The 17,099-nt window shown below is 46.7% G+C and overlaps 1 protein-coding gene across 1 annotated transcript in view; it reads left to right on the forward strand.

Annotated features, from left to right (window-relative positions):
- Positions 1 to 17,099, forward strand: part of LOC130297924 (uncharacterized) — a 95,047-nt gene that overhangs the window by 34,253 nt on the left and 43,695 nt on the right. Inside the window, exons 12-18 of the mRNA XM_056550810.1 lie at positions 2,364 to 2,537; positions 5,365 to 5,491; positions 5,590 to 5,681; positions 5,764 to 5,839; positions 5,966 to 6,106; positions 6,223 to 6,314; positions 6,449 to 6,557. Of these exons, the coding sequence (XP_056406785.1) occupies positions 2,364 to 2,537; positions 5,365 to 5,491; positions 5,590 to 5,681; positions 5,764 to 5,839; positions 5,966 to 6,106; positions 6,223 to 6,314; positions 6,449 to 6,557 (811 nt within the window). The remainder of the gene's footprint in view (positions 1 to 2,363; positions 2,538 to 5,364; positions 5,492 to 5,589; positions 5,682 to 5,763; positions 5,840 to 5,965; positions 6,107 to 6,222; positions 6,315 to 6,448; positions 6,558 to 17,099) is intronic.

Genomic DNA, 17,099 nt, shown 5'->3' on the forward strand with positions numbered 1-17,099 from the left:
GCTCTACTGTGTACACATACAGCTCAGCTACATGTACATTACACATATACAGCTCTACTGTGTACACATACAGCTCAGCTACATGTACATTACACATATACAGCTCTACTGTGTACACATACAGCTCAGCTACATGTACATTACACATATACAGCTCTACTGTGTACACATACAGCTCAGCTACATGTACATTACACATATACAGCACTACTGTGTACACATACAGCTCAGCTACATGTACATTACACATATACAGCTCTACTGTGTACACATACAGCTCAGCTACATGTACATTACACATATACAGCTCTACTGTGTACACATACAGCTCAGCTACATGCACATTACACATATACAGCTCTACTGTGTACACATACAGCTCAGCTACATGCACATTACACATATACAGCTCTACTGTGTACACATACAGCTCAGCTACATGCACATTACACATATACAGCTCTACTGTGTACACATACAGCTCAGCTACATGCACATTACACATATACAGCTCTACTGTGTACACATACAGCTCAGCTACATGTACATTACACATATACAGCTCTACTGTGTACACATACAGCTCAGCTACATGCACATTACACATATACAGCTCTACTGTGTACACATACAGCTCAGCTACATGCACATTACACATATACAGCTCTGTGTACACATACAGCTCAGCTACATGTACATTACACATATACAGCTCTACTGTGTACACATACAGCTCAGATACATGCACATTACACATATACAGCACTACTGTGTACACATACAGCTCAGCTACATGTACATTACACATATACAGCTCTACTGTGTACACATACAGCTCAGCTACATGTACATTACACATATACAGCTCTACTGTGTACACATACAGCTCAGCTACATGCACATTACACATATACAGCTCTACTGTGTACACATACAGCTCAGCTACATGTACATTACACATATATACAGCACTACTGTGTACACATACAGCTCAGCTACATGTACATTACACATATACAGCTCTACTGTGTACACATACAGCTCAGCTACATGTACATTACACATATACAGCTCTACTGTGTACACATACAGCTCAGCTACATGTACATGTACATTACACATATACAGCTCTACTGTGTACACATACAGCTCAGCTACATGCACATTACACATATACAGCTCTACTGTGTACACATACAGCTCAGCTACATGTACATTACACATATACAGCTCTACTGTGTACACATACAGCTCAGCTACATGCACATTACACACAGCTCTGCTGCAGACATATATAACACACACATACACAGCTCTGCACCACGCACATCACACATACAGCTCAGCTACATGTACATTACACATATACAGCTCTACTGTGTACACATACAGCTCAGCTACATGCACATTACACATATACAGCTCTACTGTGTACACATACAGCTCAGCTACATGCACATTACACACAGCTCTGCTGCAGACATATATAACACACACATACACAGCTCTGCACCACGCACATCACACACACACAGCTCTGCTGCATACACATAACTTCAGCTCATCCAGCAGCGATCACAACCAGCACAGCAGAGTCCTGCATACACTGAGCAGATGAGCCTAGAGCAGCAGCCCCTGATCATGTGACTCCTCCTCCTCCATGTGACTGATCACATGATTCTGACATCACCGCAGGTCCTGTGAGTACACGGCTCCCGTACAGTCTCCAGTTGGAGGTATATGGACTTCCTGGGAGATATTTATCAAAACCTGTGTAGAGATAAAGTTGCTGAGTTGTCCATAGCAACCAATCAGATCGCTTCTTTCATTTTTGAAGAGGCCTCTGAGAAGTGAAAGAAGCGATCTGACTGGTTGCTATGGACAACTCAGCAACTTTTCCTCTAAACAGGTTTTGCAAAAACTACCACTCTGTGTATTTGTCTCTTTCTTTCTCCGTCTGTTTTTGTTTCTATTAGCAGCCGCCATTTATCATCGTCTCCTCTTCTTCCCTTCAGGTTTCTCCATCCCAGGATCCTCTGCTGATATCTTCTATATAAGAGAAGTTTCCTGATCAACCATGGAGAGAGACAGGAACGAGATGGCGGAGAGGATAATAGACCTCACCCTACAGATACTCTTCCGGCTTACTGGGGAGGTGAGGGATTCTGGGAGTGATGTCACATGACCTCATTCTTATCTATATAATTACAGATGGATATGACTGGAGAGGTGAGGGATTCTGGGAGTGATGTCACATGACCTCATTCTTATCTATGTAATAACAGATGGATATGACTGGAGAGGTGAGGGATTCTGGGAATGTATGTAATGATATTAATGTGTCTCTCCATACACAGGATTACACAGTAGTGAAGAAGTCCTCTAGTGGGCGCTGTCGGGCCCCTGTGTGTGAAGGATGGGGAAGAACCCTGAGCCCAATCCCGGGGCCCCCACCTCACTCCCTGATACATGAGGAAATGGAGGAACAGAAGATCCTAGAACTGATCAACAAGATGGTGGAGCTGCTGACTGGAGAGGTGACCCTGCTGGGACATTATACAGTAATGGAGGGGTCTGGTGATGACTGGAGAGGTGACACTGCTGGGAATGCTGGGACATTATACAGTAATGGAGGGGTCTGGTGATGACTGGAGAGGTGACACTGCTGGGACATTATACAGTAATGGAGGGGTCTGGTGATGACTGGAGAGGTGACACTGCTGGGACATTATACAGTAATGGAGGGGTCTGGTGATGACTGGAGAGGTGACACTGCTGGGAATGCTGGGACATTATACAGTAATGGAGGGGTCTGGTGATGACTGGAGAGGTGACACTGCTGGGAATGCTGGGACATTATACAGTAATGGAGGGATCTGGTGATGACTGGAGAGGTGACACTGCTGGGACATTATACAGTAATGGAGGGGTCTGGTGATGACTGGAGAGGTGACACTGCTGGGAATGCTGGGACATTATACAATAATGGAGGGGTCTGGTGATGACTGGAGAGGTGACACTGCTGGGACATTATACAGTAATGGAGGGGTCTGGTGATGACTGGAGAGGTGACACTGCTGGGAATGCTGGGACATTATACAGTAATGGAGGGGTCTGGTGATGACTGGAGAGGTGACACTGCTGGGAATGCTGGGACATTATACAGTAATGGAGGGGTCTGGTGATGACTGGAGAGGTGACACTGCTGGGAATGCTGGGACATTATACAGTAATGGAGGGGTCTGGTGATTACTGGAGAGGTGACACTGCTGGGACATTATATAGTAATGGAGGGGTCTGGTGATGACTGGAGAGGTGACACTGCTGGGAATGCTGGGACATTATACAGTAATGGAGGGGTCTGGTGGTGACTAGAGAGGTGACACTGCTGGGAATGCTGGGACATTATACAGTAATGGAGGGGTCTGGTGATGACTGGAGAGGTGACACTGCTGGGAATGCTGGGACATTATACAGTAATGGAGGGGTCTGGTGGTGACTAGAGAGGTGACACTGCTGGGAATGCTGGGACATTATACAGTAATGGAGGGGTCTGGTGATGACTGGAGAGGTGACACTGCTGGGACATTATACAGTAATGGAGGGGTCTGGTGATGACTGGAGAGGTGACCCTGCTGGGACATTATACAGTAATGGAGGGGTCTGGTGATGACTGGAGAGGTGACACTGCTGGGAATGCTGGGACATTATACAGTAATGGAGGGGTCTGGTGATGACTGGAGAGGTGACACTGCTGGAAATGCTGGGACATTATACAGTAATGGAGGGGTCTGGTGATGACTGGAGAGGTGACACTGCTGGGAATGCTGGGACATTATACAGTAATGGAGGGGTCTGGTGATGACTGGAGAGGTGACACTGCTGGGAATGCTGGGACATTATACAGTAATGGAGGGGTCTGGTGATGACTGGAGAGGTGACACTGCTTGAACATTATACAGTAATGGAGGGGTCTGGTGATGACTGGAGAGGTGACACTGCTGGGACATTATACAGTAATGGAGGGGTCTGGTGATGACTGGAGAGGTGACACTGCTGGGAATGCTGGGACATTATACAGTAATGGAGGGGTCTGGTGATGACTGGAGAGGTGACACTGCTGGGAATGCTGGGACATTATACAGTAATGGAGGGGTCTGGTGATGACTGGAGAGGTGACACTGCTGGGACATTATACAGTAATGGAGGGGTCTGGTGATTACTGGAGAGGTGACACTGCTGGGACATTATATAGTAATGGAGGGGTCTGGTGATGACTGGAGAGGTGACACTGCTGGGAATGCTGGGACATTATACAGTAATGGAGGGGTCTGGTGGTGACTAGAGAGGTGACACTGCTGGGAATGCTGGGACATTATACAGTAATGGAGGGGTCTGGTGATGACTGGAGAGGTGACACTGCTGGGAATGCTGGGACATTATACAGTAATGGAGGGGTCTGGTGGTGACTAGAGAGGTGACACTGCTGGGAATGCTGGGACATTATACAGTAATGGAGGGGTCTGGTGATGACTGGAGAGGTGACACTGCTGGGACATTATACAGTAATGGAGGGGTCTGGTGATGACTGGAGAGGTGACCCTGCTGGGACATTATACAGTAATGGAGGGGTCTGGTGATGACTGGAGAGGTGACACTGCTGGGAATGCTGGGACATTATACAGTAATGGAGGGGTCTGGTGATGACTGGAGAGGTGACACTGCTGGGAATGCTGGGACATTATACAGTAATGGAGGGGTCTGGTGATGACTGGAGAGGTGACACTGCTGGGAATGCTGGGACATTATACAGTAATGGAGGGGTCTGGTGATGACTGGAGAGGTGACACTGCTTGAACATTATACAGTAATGGAGGGGTCTGGTGATGACTGGATAGGTGACACTGCTGGGAATGCTGGGACATTATACAGTAATGGAGGGGTCTGGTGATGACTGGAGAGGTGACACTGCTGGGAATGCTGGGACATTATACAGTAATGGAGGGGTCTGGTGATGACTGGAGAGGTGACACTGCTGGGAATGCTGGGACATTATACAGTAATGGAGGGGTCTGGTGATGACTGGAGAGGTGACACTGCTGGGAATGCTGGGACATTATACAGTAATGGAGGGGTCTGGTGATGACTGGAGAGGTGACACTGCTGGGAATGCTGGGACATTATACAGTAATGGAGGGGTCTGGTGATGACTGGAGAGGTGACACTGCTGGGAATGCTGGGACATTATACAGTAATGGAGGGGTCTGGTGATGATTGGAGAGGTGACACTGCTGGGAATGCTGGGACATTATACAGTAACACCACTGGAGGGGTCGGGGTGATGACTGTATCATTGTGTGTCAGGTTCCTATAAGGTGTCAGGACGTGGCGGTCTATTTCTCCATGAAGAAGTGGGAGTTTGTAGAAGGACACAAGGATCAGTACAAGGTTCAGGTGATGATGGAGGATCAGCAGCCCCTCACATTAGCAGGTAAGAAGAGACATATATATATATATCATTGTCACCACTTAGTAACATAGAAATCTATCCAGCAGGTGATGTATTCATTCCCTATGTGTTTGCCACAGATGGAGTCGTGGATAGATATTCACCCGAGAGGTGTCCCCGTCCTCTGTATTCCCAGGACTGTCAAGAGGGAAATGTCCCAGAGAAGCATCAGGTAGATGGCACTAAAGTCTTCCTGAAATATGACTATAAGGTGATTAAACCATTTGACTTTTTTTGTTCTTGTTTCTGTTTAGGGTGAAGATCTGATTGATATTAAGGTTGAGGTTAAAGATGAAGAAGAGGAGATGGATTTCTGTACCGATCAGCAGTGTAAGGAGGGGGAGAGTTTCTGTGGTTGTATAAGAAGAATTTGTCTTTAGGTTTCCCTAGATCCTCCACCCATCATCTGATCATCACAGGTAAATAATCTTTTCAGTCCTTGTGTGTTCCCTACAGATGGAGTCATGGATAGAAATCCACCTGAGAGGTGTCCCCGTCCTCTGTATTCACAGAACTGTCCAGAAAATCTGATTAATATTAAGGTTGAGGTTAAAGATGAATCAGAAGAGGAGACGGATTTCTGGGCCAATCAGCAGTGTAAGGAGGGGAAGACTTTCATTGTTTGTACAATCTGTTTTGAGGGTCCCCTAGATCCTCCACCCATCATCTGATCATCACATGTAAACAATCTATTCACTGTTTGTCCTATACAGATGGAGTCATGGATAGATATACACCCGAGAGGTGTCCCCGTCCTCTGTATTCCCAGGACTGTCCAGAGGGAAATGTCCCAGAGAAGCATCAGGTAGATGAGGCTGATCCTATCCCACATCTCTATAGGGGGGTCCTGCAGTCATAGATGTGGGGATAGATTTTGGGGGTCTCTGTTGCTCCTCCTGTCTGCTGTATTGTAGTGAATTGTTCTATATGTCACATCAGGGGGGAGATCTGACTAATAATAAAGTGGAGGATGAAGAAGAGAGGATGAGGGGCCATCACCCGTGTATGAGGGAAGTGAAGGAGGAAATTCCAGGAGGTGTTACCCCAGGTATGTAATAATTCCAGGAGGTGTTACCCCAGGTATGTAATAATTCCAGGAGGTGTTAGCCCAGATATGTAAGAATGGATTTACTGGGGGACTTCCGAGGGTTTTTCTTTTGAAAGTTTCTTTTTTAAGCTTTTACAATCTAAAATCATCAGTCTGTTCTCCATATAGTCCATGAATATTACAGCAGTCCCATTGTGTGTAGTATCCTCTAGGATCCTCTACATGCGTTTCACTCCTTTTTAGTGTTGGTGAAAGGTCGTGCAGTGAAAGCATTAGGGGAATACTGAAGGCTTTTAGAAGAAACTCAGGTGTCATGTTCAGAAGAGAGGGTAATAATTATACAGGTGATAGATGAGAAGGATAGAGATGGAGACCATCAGGGCAGGTTCCTAAAACTAACAGATCCAGGTCCTGTACTGGGACATCATCAGGTGTGATGTTATTGTAGCAGCTAAGGAAATAAGTGGTTATCCCAAAGAGGAGGATAGTGATTGAAACCCACCCCAGAGACCTAGAAGCCAAATCATCAGAAATTGATGTGGCGTTGGGTGTTTCCTAAGGCACAGTGTCACTAAAAGGATGTACAAAACCTCCACCACCTGAACAAAGGTTGAGGCATACCTAAGCTGTGCCCTTGGCAGAGAGCTGACAGACAGCATGAGCCCAGACCCCATGGAATACTTGGTCACTATATTGGACCTTTGGCCAGAACTTTCCCAGTTTACCCTGTGTGTTCTTTCTTGTCCATCTTTCTGTGCAGCATCAGAGGTAGTCTTCAGTGCAGCAGGCAGCGGTGTCCCCTAAGCAAAAAGATTGTCAGCCAGACACGTCTAGAAACATTTGCTGAAATGAATCAGTCGTAGATCAGTGAGGAATTAAAATTTTCTGTGCCCCATGCCATTGATTACACTGTACTATCACCAACCCTGCTGTACACAACTCCCACTTGTCCACCATATCCGGCTGTATTCTGGATACTATCAAAAACAACCTCCTCTTGTATGCTGACTACTACACCCACCAGTCCACCATCATCCTTGCTGCTGCTACTACCAGCTACACATACTACCAGGCCTACACATATACAACCCATGACCCCCAAAGAAGAATTCATTTTGGGGGGGTTTCGTACAAAAGCTTCTTCACTATTTTGGGACACCAATCCTGTTGCAACTCCCAAATGGGATCATTTTTGGAAGGTTTGGAAAGAAAATTGCATCTTCCGATACCTCACTGTGCATTTTTACACTGGCAGCCATCTGCAAACAACCAGTGTTTTACAGGACTTTAGGGCTCTTAGGCAATGTTATATACATGTTTAGGGGCATAATTCATTGCAGGTTCGAGGCAATGAAATTTGAATTTTTTAAAAAAAATTAGCTTGTCTCTAGTCAACTAAATAACATGACCTTAATAAGGCTATATCACCAAAGTACTACCTTTCATTGGTGAAGACTTGGGTTATCTTTCAACTGCCGAAAAGATGTGCAGCATCAGAGGTAGTCTTCAGTGCAGCCCATTGGATCCCATCGTGGTGCCGCTGAGCTGGTGGTAATAACAACCATTGGACAGTAAATAATAACAAGTGATGGTGATGCTGGATCAGAAGGCTTGAGAAAAAAAAACGTTCTAGAACATATGCACAGTCGGGTGGTGGTATACCTAACTCTTTACTGTATCCTTCCTTGTGGAAATGTTTTACTATGTTACCAGATGCAGGAAAGCAAGAAAGTAAAGCACAGGCAGGGTCAGAATTTAGGAATTAGGCCTCTACGTCAGCACATGGAGAGGCATCACAAATCCTGGCTAGAAGTATACCTAATCCACCAATGCCTGCTGTCTGGTGGCTACAGCTAACACTAGTCCATCGCCGCCTCCTGTCCACTGGCTGGTAGCTATCAGGAGTCTCTGCTGTGCACAATCATGTGGTGCTGAGTTTGGGTCACTCCATGCAGTTGTCAGTGTGCAGAACACTACCATGCTCTGCAGAATTTGGCTACTTCCAGCCTGGCAGGCAAAATTTTAATCAAATCAAATTTTTATTGTTACCAGTTCACCTCTTCATGTTGTATACTGGCTACTACAAGTCCCACTAGTCTGCCATCACCCTTTCTGCTGTTGCTGCAACCTCCAGCTAGGACTGGGCCATTTGTCCGGAAAAAGTTTAAAAAAAATATATATATTTTTTAAATTCTTTCTGTACGCTGGTTAATACTAGCCTTCCTCCTGCTTGATACTACCAGTGCTGGTCTGGCAAAATTAATAAAAATATATTTTTTTTAAACCTCCTGCTGTATGCTGGTTACTTCAAGGGCACATTAGTCCACCATCACCCTTGCTGCTGCTGCCTCCAGCCAGGTCTGAGCTGCCAGGCCAAATTAAACAAATTACAAATTTTCTACCTCCTGCTGTCCACTGGCTACTATCAGTCTCTCTGACCCACCATTACCCTTGCTGCTGGTTTTATGATTTTTTTTTTTTTCAAACTAACAACTTTTGTCAAGTTTTTCTCTGGTCAGCATCACCAGTCCTGTTGCTACTTTGAAAAAGGGAGAATTTTTTGAATGCTTGGCACCTTCCGATATCTCTGTGTTCCTTTTTTGGCCCTGCTTTATTTTAGTGTTAATAAGCCTTTTTAAATCCCTGAGTGCATTAAACAAGCTGTTAGTTACCATGGGTTACCGCAAGTCGTCATAACTGAGCCGAAAAACCACTTTAAAACTACTTCAATACATTCCCAGCAGTGTTATACAGGGCTTTAGAGTTGTTAGGCAGTGTTATACACGTAAAATACACCAAACAAAAGGGCAGTCATATCATCAAACACAAATAAGCTTTATTGAGAAAATAGACATATACATTTAAAAGCAATATAAAATAAGATAATATAGGCACTATGATGATAAATACAGAAGATAAGGTGGTGGTAGTGATGAGGTAAACAGGGAATACAAAGACCAGCAAATATGTAAACAAAGTCTGGTTGGACTTGATGGACGTATGTCTTTTTTCAACCATACTAACTATGTAACTATGTAACAATATGTTAAAAGTAAGTAGGGAATATGTGTAATGCAATACAATAGGTTTAGAGCTCACACATAATAAAGGTAATAGATCAAGTGATGGACATTACAGAACACACAAAAACTACTCCAAAACAAGGCATAAAACATGAATATACCTGCCATGTGCCCTATCAGAGACTGGACTACCTACAACCCCAGCGCATGTGTTTTTTTTAATTTATTTTTTATAACTTTGTTTATTAACCTCTTCCCGCAATTGGACGTACATTCACGTCCACTCCGGGCTCCCGAGGTATGACGCACGCTCAGCAGGTGAGCGCGCATCATACCCGGTGGGTCCTGGTTGCTATCAGCAACCAGAACCCACAGCTAATGCTGATCGGGCTGATATCCGGCATTAGCCCTTTAGACGCTGCAATCAAAGTCGATCGTCTAAAAGTGGTTAATTCTATTGCCAGTTAGCTGAGTTCGAAACCGCGGCATCCTGATCAGCTGAGAGGACGGGGAAGGTCTCTTACATTCTTCCTCGCCATCCGATTGGCACTCTATTGCTCCATGCCTGAGATTCAGGCAGGAGCAGTGGAGCAACGATATCACTGATCAATGCTATGCTATGGCATAGCATTCATCTGTGTCTGCAATCAGTAAATTGCATTTTATAGTCCCCTATGGGACCCCTTCCCTAATAAAAGTTTGAATCACCCTCCTTTTCCCATTTAAAAAATGAATAAATATGTAAACAAAAATAAACATATGTGGTATCGCCACGTGCGTAAATGTCCAAATTATAAAAATATAATGTTTGGTGCATGTAGTTTTATTTATTTATATTTATACACTTTTTTATATATTTTTTGTAGCAAAATAAAATGAAACCTAATAAATTGGGTATTCTTGTGACCGTATGAACCTACAGAATAAATATAAGGTGTAAATTTTACCGGAAAGTGCACTGCGTAGAAACAGAAGCCGCAAAAAAATACAAAATGTTTTTTTTTTTTTTACAATTTTGCCCCACATATAATTTGTTTCTGGTTTTGCCGTAGATTTTATGGTGAAATTATTAACAGCATTACAAAGTAAAATTGTTCAATAACTCAGGTTGAGGAAGACCCTCACCTCCCCATCCAGGGCTGTGGAGTCGGTAGATAAATGTTCCGACTCCGCAGTTTTTTGTACTTCCGACTCCCCAACTCAGACTCCTCTGTATTAATATGCGAAGAATGTATTTATAAACATTTACAGTTGAATCCAAGAAGCTGTTCCACCAAGTTCTTCTAAGCTCTTCTAGCAGAGAGAGGTAGTTGGGCAGAAGCTGCTGCCTTCTCCTTTTTTGTGTGCTGATCTGCTGCTGAAGATAGGGCAGTGGGAGGATCCAGGAAGGGGTATTTATTATAAAACATGATTTCCCTAGTAGAATCCCATAGTCATGTTTAAAGTTTAAGCTAACAATCGGAGTTTACAAGTTTTTATAGCCTTAGCTGAATGGCAGCAGTCTTTGCAATGGTTTACAGCTTCAGTCTTGAACTATTGACCCTCCATTCCCTTGTCTCTAGTCCTGCAAAAAACATATTTACTTAATCCCTTATCAGTGATAGGCTAGGTTACCCATGGGTTCCATGTAACAGCAGAACACAACTATGGAAAGTATAAGTATTGCCGCTCCTAATTGTGCGTTGCGTGCCATATCGTGAAGCACATGAAAAGCTTCTTCACGGTCACTTAACGTGTTAGTTTTGCGGTTACGTGAGGCACTGCATGCATTGGTCTTTATTCTTACAGTAGAGAAGTCATTAATTATAACTTTCTCTATCGGCTCCATTGGGGGACACAGACCATGGGGTATATGCTGCTGTCACTAGGAGGCTCGACACTATGGCAACAAGAGAAGTCGGCTCCTCCCAGCAGGGTATGCCCGCCCACAGGCACCTGAGGTAATCAGTTTTAGCTTAGTTTCTTAAGGAGGTGGACATGGTCTGGAGTTCTCTCCAGACCAGGTCTTATGTTTTATTATTTTCCTAGTTAGGGATGTGTTAGTTTTTTATTTCTTTTTCTTTCATGTTTTCAGGGGGGGATTCAGGAAATGCGGCTCACTGTCTCCCCATTGCGATTGAGGGCGCATAGACATTGCGTATATGCGCTGTTAACCCCCTCTCGCCAACGGTCAGCGCCTGGGGTTGTACTTCATGGGTCCGGGTCCCCTATTTCCCTGCTCGCCTCGCTCGCACCTGGTAGCTCGGCGTGATGCAGGTGACAGAAAGCTGACTGAAGACCTCATAGAAGACTCCATTAAGTAAGTTCTTCTGACTGACGTGGGTATATTCCCTTTCTCCTAGGCACAGCCTTGCAACCTCTGGAGACCCTCACTTTTTGCCCACTTTTTCTCAGGGGCTGGCCTGGACAGGGGTTTACTCCATATTTATTGAAAAAACTGGGGTGAGCAGGAGCATTTTTGGACTGGGGCACAGCTTTATTAAGAGGACACTATACTTTTCACTTTCCTGAACGATATGTGTGTGTGGTGTGTGTGTTTCTTTCAGCGGCTGACAGCCGCGGCGTTTTTACTATGCGGGCGCATGAAGCGCCGGCTTACTTTCGGCAGCAGTCGGCGGCATCTCGCTCGCTCGCTGCCCCGCAAGCGCATATGCGAATGACATTACTGACCTTCTTGTCAGAACCTGAGGGCGCTATAGCTCCGCCCCCTCTGTTGTCGGGGCTTCTAAGAGGCGCGAATTAGCCTCCAATCAGCGGTGTGCGCGTGTTGTGAGAGGCAGGGGCCAATCAGCAGTGCCCCTGCTCTTGGTCCGCCCCTCTTTTGCTATTGGCTGGCATTTCTCCCTTCTTTATCTACACTAGAACGGAGTTTTCCTAACAGCCGCTGCCCTGGGGTCACAGACTTGGGCTGCACAGACAACTGGAGCGTTAGTTCATCATTTTGTCTGTAAAAGCTGTAATTCTAAAATGCCTGGTTCTGCTGAACCCATGTGCTCCCTCTAAACAGTTAACTGGAGTGTTAGCCACTCATTACATCTGTAAAAGCTGTATCTCAAAAATGTCTGGTTCTGCTGAACCACTTGTTCTGCCTGTTCCACTGCTCCCCCAGACCCCCTGCTATTCTACCCCGGTTGTCTACCAGACCCGGTGGGTTCCGCCACCCCTCCAGCCTGGGTTCTCTCCCTCCCCCAGTCTATATCCGACTTGGCTCAGGTCTCCTGTTATGTGGTGACTGCATTGGAGAGGCCCTCCGAAGGGTCCCACTCCCACCCTATACTGATGCTCTCGCAGCGTCATGGGGGTGTTTTTCATCTGACTCATCCTCAGAGTCTTCTGGCAGGCACGGGCACTCCCCTCACAGGCATCGCTCCGTTACTCCACCCTGTAGCAAGCGTCACTCCCCTAGAGGACGCTCCCATGGTTGCCGCTCTGGCTCTCCAGACCTGCGTACCTGGTCAGTCTCCCCCTCTTCCAGGGCCACCTCACACGTTCCCATTCACCTGGAGAACTTGTGGATGCAGTTTCCGATTCGGCCTCTGATTCAGAGGACCACACAGATATGTCGGACATGGTGCACTCATTGGTCTCGGCCACAAGAGACACCTTCTATCTAGAGGACCCAGGAACTTCGGACGTGGCTCCAGAAGTTTCCTTTAATCGTGCCCAACCTTCAGGGCTGCCTCACCTCGTTCCCATTCACCCGGAGAACTTGTGGATGAGGTTTCTGATTCGGCCTCCGACTCAGAGGACCACACGGATATGCCTGATGTGGTGTACTCATTGGTTTCGGCCATAAGAGACACCTTCCAGCAAAGGACCCAGGAACTTCGGACGTGGTCCAGAAGTTTCCTCTCATCGTGCCCGACCTCTTCCAGGGCTGCCTCACCTCGTTCCTATTCACCTGGAGAACTTGCGGATGAGGTTTCTGATTCGGCCTCCGACTTAAAGGAATGCACGGATGCCTGATGTGGTGTACTCATTGGTTTCGGCCATAAGATACACCTTCCATCTAAAGGACCCAGGAACTTCGGACGTGGCTCCAGAAGTCTCCTTTTCTTCGTGCCCGACCGGCACCCAAGACCTTCAGCTCTCACGCTGGTATCCGCCTGGAGGCACCCTGACAAGAAGTTTCAGGAAACATAGAAGGTTCAAGCGCGATATCCCTTCGCCAAGGACCTCATTACTCGGTGGACCTCCTCTCCAACTGTGGATCTGCCGGTCTCCCGCCTCTCTAAGTCGCCTATCGGACCTTTGGCTGATGTGGCTGCCTTCAAGATCCAGCCGACATGAAGGTGGAGACTTTGGCAAACTTTGCCTTGAGACAGCAGGATCTTCCTGCTTTTGCTTTGGCCTGAGGGTCAAGGGCCCTTTCAATATGGTCTCCCAACTCCGCCAAGGTAGTCTTAAAGATCCCTCTGGAGGATTTATTTGATCTAGCTCCCGATGCTCCGCAGCTGGAGATTTTCTGTTCCATGCGCAGCCACTGTGCTGCCTTTGCCACAAGCTACCTGGTAGCCACCGTCCCTCCATGTGGCTTAAAGCCTGGAATGTGGACGCCGCCTTCAGGAAGTGAGGCGTCGGGTGGAAAAGAGTTCTTTATTACCTCTGGATACGGCTCACAGAAAAGCTTTCCGTCGTAAGTCCTCCTTCGGGTTCTGCGGACCTTTGGTGCCACCACAGGGTACCAACAAAGGGTCCAGCCGGGTGCCTTCACGGAAATAGGGCTCCCACCTTCTGGACCTGTTCCTCCCGGAGGTCGGCTATCCGTTCAGGCCATTTTGCGGCCCCATCAGGCACCAGTAGGCCTTCCTCGATCTGATGGGTCGCCCCCACCCGCTGACCTTTCTAGGTTGGTTGGTCGCCTCTTACTCTTCCGGGATGACTGGACCACGCACATTCATTGCCCCGGTTCCTTCAAGGGAACGTTTTTGAGGTTTATTCCAACCTCTTTGTGGTCCCCAAGAAAGGCTTTTCTTTTCGCCCAATCTTGGTTCTCGAGTATCTCAGCCAGCATCTTCTGCTTCCCATCCCGAATGGAGTCTCTCCATTTGTTGCTGGCGTCCCTGGTTCATGGGGAATTTTCGTTCCTCGGTGGACATCAAGGATGCCTGCCTCCACATCCCATTGTTCCGGTCATCAGCGGTACCTCCGCTTTGCAATTCCGGACGGTCATTTTCTATTGTGGCTCTCCATTTCGGTCTGGCCAATTCTCCGCGGACCTTTAACAAAGTCCTGGCGCCTGTGATAGCCCCTTTTACGGACAACAGTTGTTTCCGTGATTCCTTACTTGGACGACCTTCTGATCAGAGTTCCAGCCAGGGCCCAGATTCTGGAGACTCTTAGTCTAAACCTCTCTTCGGTTGGCTGGTCATTCGGCGGCCTCTGCCCGCTTTCAACTCTGCCGACCAATCGGCTGACTCTCTTATCAAGAGTCCGACTTCGGCACCCTGCTCCAGTTTCCATTCGCTTTTGCATGGATGTCCTGGGTCGGTTGGCGGCGGCCGGGGAGGCCGTGCCATTTGCCAAGTTTCATCACAGACCTCTTCAATTGGTGATTCTATACCGGTGGGACAGGTCTCCATTGTCACTCGACAGTCTTGTCGGTCCCTTCTATGGTGGCTTTGTTTCCCCCCTGCTTTTTCGGGGGGCGCTCCTTCCTGCCCCTCCCTGCCAGTCTGTCGTTCCTTATTGCTCTTACCTCTGTTAGGAGGGTGTCAGAGCTGGTAGCTCTCTCCTGCCGTTCTCCCTTCCTGGTGGTATACTAGGACAAGTTGTTTTCCGTCCAGGTCCGTCCTTCTTACCTGAGATGGTTTTTCATCTCAATCGTCCTACTGTCCTCTTGTCCGGCCCTTTCTCATCCCTGGAAGCGTTTGTTCCACAACCTGGTTGTGGTGAGGGCTGTTCTGACTTATCTCTCAGTCACTCTTTCCTTTCGGCAGTGTGACCCCCTTTTTTTGTTTTTCCGGAAGGTCGTTGTATAGGACAACCTGCTTCTACGACCACCATTTTTCGGTGGATCCGGTCTGCTCTTTTTGGGAGCTTACCACTGCAAGGGGAAGATCCCACCCTTCAGGGGTTTGGCTCATTCCACCCATTTTTCCGAGCATCCTGGGCCCTCCGCTACGTGGCTTCGGCCTTGCAGTTCTGTAAGGCGTCTGCGTGGTCGTTTTTGTACACTTTCTCAAGGTGCTACCAGATTCATGCCTTCACATCAGTTGATGCTACTCTGGGCTGTAAGATGTTGCAGACGGCGGTGGTCCAACCGTCCACCTGTCTGATTCCTTACCCACCCAAGGGACGGCTTTGGTACGTCCCATGGTCTGTGTCCCCCAATGGAGCCGATAGAGAAAAGAAGATTTTTTTATGCTTACCGTAAAATCTCTTTCTCGAAGGATCCATTGGGGGACACAGCTCCCACCCTTTTTTCTGGTGTTCCTATTTCAGTTATCTGTCCGAAGGTGTGTTCAGTTGCCTTTTCTTCTGATTGCTCGGACAGTTTGTGGTCTTCTCCTATTGCTCTGGGACTAAAACTGATTACCTCAGGTGCCTGTGGGCGGGTATACCCTGCTGGGAGGAGCCGACTTCTCTTGTTGCCATAGTGTCGAGCCTCCTAGTGACAGCAGCATACACCCATGATCTGTGTCCCCCAATGGATCCTTTGAGAAAGAGATTTTACGGTAAGCATAAAAAATCTTTTTTGTGAATTGGGACATTTAAACTTTTTATTTTATATTCCAATCTAAATTTAGTAGGAGTCGGAGTTGGTGCATTGTTTGCCGACTCCAGGTACCCAAAATTTTGTCCGACTCGGACACCACAGCACTGTCCCCATTACAAACACACCACACACAAAAATAAATAAAATAAATATATATTCCAAAGGAAAATAGCACTCCCCATGAACGGTGCGCGGGTGCCGACACGCCCGGGTCCCGGTTCAGGATCCGTACATACACAGTCCAGCAAAAAAGGCAGCGGGCACTCTAAATTCAGTGAAAAATACGGGTCTTTATTCACCCCAACGTGCAGCGACGTTTTGACGGCCTCACACCGCTTGAAAATGACAGTATGAGACTGTTGAAACAACGCTGCAAGTTAGGGTGAGTAAAGACCCCTTTTTACTGAATTTGGAGCGCCGCAGCCTTTTTTGCTGGACTATATATATATATATATATATATATATATATATATATATATATATACACACACACACACACAACTCAGTGTGGCGGAATGGCAGAACAAAAGCATCAATCTGATCTTTGGAATAGTGGGCAGTTAAAAAAATGCCACATTTGACAAAGAACTTCTTTGCACTTCGTTTCTTATACCTCTCCGCATCCCACCTGTTGACCTCCAAGTAAACTTTCAGCTCCTCCACCACGTCGGCTATGGCCGACACAGCAGGTTTGATCTGCTCCCTAAGAAGTACTCGTTTCGCCACTAACAGGACATCAGTTGATTGCTAATACTGTTCAGTGCTATGCATAGGGCATAGCACTGATCAGTGTTATAGGCG

The sequence above is a fragment of the Hyla sarda genome, chromosome 1 (genome assembly GCF_029499605.1).
Source record: "Hyla sarda isolate aHylSar1 chromosome 1, aHylSar1.hap1, whole genome shotgun sequence".
In the NCBI taxonomy this organism is placed as follows: domain Eukaryota; kingdom Metazoa; phylum Chordata; class Amphibia; order Anura; family Hylidae; genus Hyla; species Hyla sarda.